The 6,079-nt window shown below is 46.7% G+C and overlaps 1 protein-coding gene across 1 annotated transcript in view; it reads left to right on the top strand.

Annotated features, from left to right (window-relative positions):
- Window positions 1–425: 425 nt before the first annotated feature.
- EFHB (EF-hand domain family member B) overlaps window positions 426–6,079 on the top strand; it is a 205,195-nt gene continuing 199,541 nt past the window's right edge. Inside the window, exons 1-2 of the mRNA XM_029587068.1 lie at window positions 426–655; window positions 2,986–3,042. Of these exons, the coding sequence (XP_029442928.1) occupies window positions 593–655; window positions 2,986–3,042 (120 nt within the window). The 5' untranslated portion in view covers window positions 426–592. The remainder of the gene's footprint in view (window positions 656–2,985; window positions 3,043–6,079) is intronic.

Below are 6,079 nucleotides of genomic sequence, written 5' to 3'. Positions count from 1 at the left end.
AGATGTTAATTATTATAGGACACCCCACGATATAGGATTTATTTAGAAGCACTTCTTTTAGCCCAAGACTGAACTAAACTGGCAGTTTCAGACCGCCAAATCCAATGCATCACCTTCCAGTTTTATTTGACGTTTGTTGTTGAAAGCACCCCTATAATTCGCAAGGCTGGGATAGAACTATTTCGCTTTCTTCTGTCTAGGAACGTGTGATATCGGCGCTAACTTTACGTCTTTTTTAGGGCGCTTATCAATCACAGCGCGCCGCTGTCTACAAGGGGAAGGCCATCCCTCCCCCTTTTCAAGTCTACAGCCGGCAGGGCGGGGCGCTGCATGCTGACGTACGACGTCATCCGCCGGCCGGCGCAGTTGCTCGGCAACTGGCAGTAAACAGTCCACCCCGCTAGCCCTACTAGTGCTCGCCCTTTCGCCGCCTTCCGGAAAGCCCTTTTGACGGGTTAAGCCCCTCCACCCAGGTGCAGGCGGCCCGTAACGGCCACACGCGCGCGCGCACACACACACGCGAGTGGGACCGTGCGCGGCCGGTGTCTTTTCTGCGTGCAGACGGAGCGTGCTCTCCCGCGCAGCGCTGGCAATGATGGACCTTAAGCCGGTCTATGCCGGCAAGTTCACGGAGCGCTTCCCCGACATACGGGCGGTGAGTGTGGGCGAGTGCCCAAAGCTTGCACCCAAAGCGTCCGGTGCTGAGCCATGGGCAAGTCTGGCGCGGATGCTATCCTTATGTCCATGAAATAATAACAATGTTCAAAAGACTCCTTAGTTTACACCAAAACATATTTGCCTCTTCTGCATTATTAACTTATTATTATAATTTTTTTGATGTATTTGAATGACTCGAGATTTTCCCCGTTTCTCTTTTGCAGGGTAATTATGATAGCAATGATCTTTCAGTTTCCCTGCAGGTCCTAGTACAGACGCTGGAATAGTTTGGTAGCCTTCCTCTGAACAGGGCCCGTGCATCCCAAAGGCAAACTAGGCAGTCACCTAGGACGTCAACCATTAGGGGGAGCAAAGAGCGGCCATATGGGGCCACGAGCAGAGCCCGTCCCACTCACTGCCGAGAGAAGCAGAGACTCGGCTGCAAGCAGCACCCATCCTGCTCGTGGCACCTCTGTTTGTGTGTGTGTGAGAGGGATTGTGTGTCTACGAGAGAGCAATAGTGTTAGAGAGAGGGAGGGAGCCTGTGTAAGGGTGCATGTGTGAATGAGACAAGGAACCTTAATGTGTGACCCTGGGTGTGGGCACAAGGCAGAAGGTTTGCCTAGGATGTCTTAATACCCTTCCACTGGCCCTGCATCTGGATTATCTCTGCACTACCATATCCCATCTGGAGCTGGCCATATTTTTTTTATTTAGTTATACTTGTGTTCCAACTTTCTCCGGGAACAATCAAATTGAAAAACAAATCCAGCCAACAAGAAAGCTGAGCAGAGGTTTCACCAGTCATTTAAACCCAAGTGTAACCCTTAGCTGGGTGTCTAGTCCTAAGGGCACACAAACGTATTTATCTTCAGGGCTGCTCTGGTTAGCGGTAATCCCATGGCTCGTACTGTCTGTCCCAGAGGTGGATTCTTTATATGGGGGGAAGTTTTTGCTTCTGGCCTGAGCAGTGGAGTGTTATTCCCTGTGTGTGTTGATAGCTGCATCATCCCAAGTGGAGACATGCTGGGACAAACCAGGCAGGACAAAGCACAGGGTGTTACATTATAAGTTTACTGATTTGTTAAAACTTCAAATTAAAATCCATTTCATATGCAGTTACATCTGAATGCAGTACAGATCGGGATGTCTCTCCCGGTTAGGTGTCCTTTACTTTAGCAATCTGGGCAGAGTTTCCCATGGTGATATTTAAGTGTACAAAAGCTCTCTCAGCGGCCTACCGGGAATCCTAGTGGAGGGGGGTCCCCTTGAATACAGAAAAAATAGTCCTGTCTGAGATCATTCCCGAACACCCAGCCAGCCCTGTGTCCCTTATAGGTGTGCCCAGGTCTTACTTCATCTCCTTAATTGATTTAAATGGTGACTCCTTGTGTAGAAAAGTTTTAAGGATTGAGAACTTACTATACAAGCCTGGCTGCCAGTGAGAAGGGGTGGCGAAAAACCCCCCTCACAACAAAAGAGAAAATACTTCTTTAATCCAAAATCTTTCTTGACTGGTGTATTACTGTAACAGGTGCTTGTAGCATTCCAAGGGGTGAATGGGCTCACTGATCTTCAGCCCCTGTTCTCCATGTCTGGCCAGTGAGGATGACCTTTCCCAAAGGAGCAAGGTTTAAATACAGTCCCTTCTCAAAAACAGATATCCTCAGGCCAACAAGTATCTCACTCTGCCAAGCTGACACAGGTGCTTGTCACTATCAGGGAGTGAATGGGCCCACTGATCTTCAGTCCTGGAACGGGAGTCCCAAAAGGATTCCGGCAAAAAGTCTCTTACTATAACTAAGAACAGGGAAACACTCTGGCAGGGAGAGCACAGGGTACATCTTCAACAAGCAAAAGTCTGTGGCGACAGGGAGGTCTCACCAGGAAGGAGAAACCAGACATCTTTCTTGCTCTGTGTCTAACCAAAACTAAACTCTAACCACACCCTGATGACAAAATGGCAGGGTTAAATAGGGTTGAGATATTCAACCACGGACAGATGGGGGATGGATGGCTCATTGATGATAGTGAAATATCTAGACTGGAACCTAGGGACATATAGTGGCGGACTGGAGGTCCAGACATACAAGTATTACTCCCCAGCTTTAGTTTCTGCTGATTACACCTCTCCCTGTTGACCTTGGCACTCCTCCTCTGCAGTGTCACGCTGTTTGGCCTCTTGAAGTGATCATTCCAAGCCCCTTCTTTTTGATTCTTGGTTGTTAGTCCTCACCCCCACCCCCTTATACTGCTTTCCTGGGTTACTGTACTGCAAATGCAAAACTGCATTAGTGTCTGAAATACTTTTCTTGATCTCTTTTATAGGCAGGGAAACTGTTCCCAATGAGCGGAACTGTTGCAGGCTGTCTCTTTCGTCCCATGGTAAGCTCCTCTACACTATGTGCCTAGTTCAGGCTATAAGAACATTTTCATTCTGAAATGTACAATTTTAGGAGGAAGCTTGTATTGGCATGAGGAAGGTTCCATTCTCTAAAATAAACAGGACCGAATTTAAGCATAGGTAACACAGTCATGTGCCTCCTACCCCCTGCTCTCCAGTCTCCAAGGGAGATCCCCATGCTCTGATCCTGCCTATGGATGCTGTAAATATACATCTGGCCTTGGAAATAAGGGTTGTATTCTTGTGTGAATAACCCTTTTTAAGTCATAAAAGAAAATTCATAGTGATCAGCTTATCCATGCTAGAAACATTTTTTCTTAAATGTTTTAGAACAGGGAACCATTATGATGTTGGTGGCCTTAGGACACATATACAGTAGGCATTTGGACAGTAGATGCATGCCTATTCTAGGTAGCCCTTGTGTTTTTATTTGCAGGCTAAGGCCTTTAACTGATAGTACAGTTATGGCTATGGCATTCATAGATTCCTTTGATTTAGTTATTTTGTCTGGGAATTTCAATGTTCAAACAAAAAAAATTAGAAAAATGACTTTTCCATTGGTTTTTCTCTTGTGTGTTATATCAAAATCGTTTTTGCACTGACTTTCTTTTTACTATAACATTGAAATTTCCAGGCAAAATAGAATACAAACTAAAAATGAATGTCCTTATGCATAAATCTCCATCACTAGCAGGCCGATACAGTACAGTGCGCTCCGGCTGAGTGCACTGTTAACCCGCGTTTGGATGAGCGTTTTTGACGCGCTAGCTTTACCCCTTATTCAGTAATGGGTATTGAGCCGCACATTTTACTTTCAGAAATTAGCGGCTACCCAAAGGTAGGCGTTAATTTCTCTCGGCACCGGGAAAGTGTACAGAAAAGCAGTAAAAACTGCTTTTCTGTACACCTTCCGACTTAATATCATGGCGATATTAAGTCGGAGGTCCCAAAAGTTAAAAATAATCAAAAATAATAAAAAAAAAAAATTTAAAATTGGCCTGCGGCTCGCGGGTTGAAAACCAGACGCTCAATTTTGCCAGCGTCCAGTTTCCGAACCCGTGGCTGTCAGCGGGTTTGAGAACCAACGCCAGCAAAATTGAGCATCTGCTGTCAAACCTGCTGACAGCCGCTGCTCCTGTCCAAAAAGAGGCACTAGGAACGCGCTAGTTTCCCTAGCGCCTCTTTTTACTGTGGGCCCTAATTTGAATAATTTTATTTACTGAATCGCGCACACGGGAGAGCGGGCGCTTGCCCGCTCTCCCGCGATTTTTACTGTATCGGCCTGTATGCTGTATAACTTATGAGGGGAAATCAATAAAGAAAAGGAGAATTTGTGTATAGCATGAAAACAGTTTAAAAACAGTCGCCTTCTTTGTTGACTATCCCTCATATATTGGTAGGAGCTAAAGCAACTGACCACATAAAACCATTACTGCATTAACTGCACTGGCTCCCTGTCAAAAGCAGGATGAAATTCAATACTCTCTGCTCCTTCAAGTCCCCTGAATACCTCTCCCAACTTCTCTCCTCCTACACATCTAATTCCGGTCCTCCTAAATGGAACTTCTATCCTCCGTCAGGTTGTCCTGTACAAGGCTTTGTGCTTTCAACTGCTAGGCACCAAAAATCTGGAATAAGGTATCACTGCCTTTAGCTCATTTTCAGGAAAATTGTTAAAGCATGTCTCTTCAGCCAGGCCCTCCCTGCAAAGTCCCTCTACCCCTAGATTTAACTGCCTGAACTTCCAAAAAGACTACGTTATTCACCACTGGGTTCCCAATGCTATTCTAACTGTAAAGTTATTTCAAATGCTATTGTTCGATTTAAATTTGTTGTTATCCGTCTTGAGGCCATTCTTGGTAAAAGGTAGATTATCAAATGTCTGAACATAAATACAAAGAATAAGCAGCAAACAAGAACAGTAGATTACAGCAAAATGCTGCTTGTCTTAACGACAATGAATATGTTCTAGATCAGCGCTTCTCCCGGTCTCTCCCGCTGCTCTTCCTTCCCTGCTGCCGTTGCCGCTGGGCTATCAGCACTTTCAAGCCCAGTGGGAACGGCAGCAGTGCTAAAAGAAGCTGTGGCACCCGTGGCTGGCCTTTTCTTCTTCCCGCGCCTGCCCCCCCCCCCCCCCCCGTGACCCGGAACAGGAAGTGATACACGCTGCGCGGGAAGGAGAAAGAGCCGTGCCGTGTGATAAAGTAGCAGTGGCGGCTGCAGCGACCCCCGAGCAATCGAAGCAGCCGGTAATCGAGAAAGGAGACAGCAGCATGAGCCTCCTGCGGCCGATGGGATTCTACTTTCTGGCTTGCAGGGGCTGGAGGAGGAGGCTGCTGCAGTAACATTTGTGCTCGGGGGAGGAGGGAAGGGGGGGAGAGGAAGTGAGTGAGAGAAAGAGAGAGAAGCAACCAGCCAGCCAATGTGTAAGTGAGAGAATGTGTTTGATTGAGAGCATGTGTGTGATTGAGAGAAACTGGTCAGAGAGCTGATGTGTGTGTATATGTGAGAGACAATGAAAGTGACTGCTCAAGGAGATGACTGATGTGTATGTGAGAGTGTGAGACAGTCAGGGATGTGACTGATGTGTGTGTGTGTGTGAAAGAGAGAAAATGCATGGAAGTGAGAAATCTGGGTATGTGAGAAAGCATGGGAGTAAGAAGCCTGGTGTTGTAGGGGTGTTTGTGAAAAAAAGCAGGGGAGTGAGAAGCCTGATTATGTGAGAGAGAGCATGGGAGTGGGAAGCCTGTGTGTGTGTGTGCATGCATGAGAGAGAGACTGGTTGGTAAGGTGATTGTGTGTGTGTGAGAGAAAGAGACTGGTGTGTGTGAATGTGAGAGAAAGAATGTGATTCAGGGAATGAGAAGCCTGTGCAGTGGAGAGCGAGCATGGAAATGAGAGAGAGACTGGTGTGTGTGTGTGTGTGTGTGTGTGTATGTGTGTGTAACAGAGAGAAAGTGATTATGGGAATGAGAAGCCTGTGCATGTGAAGAGAGTGAGCATGGGAGTGAGAAATCT

This window comes from Rhinatrema bivittatum, chromosome 2 (genome assembly GCF_901001135.1).
Source record: "Rhinatrema bivittatum chromosome 2, aRhiBiv1.1, whole genome shotgun sequence".
In the NCBI taxonomy this organism is placed as follows: Eukaryota; Metazoa; Chordata; class Amphibia; order Gymnophiona; family Rhinatrematidae; genus Rhinatrema; species Rhinatrema bivittatum.
The sequence above is the reverse complement of the archived record's forward strand: the minus strand, read 5'-3'. Positions and strand labels throughout refer to the sequence as shown.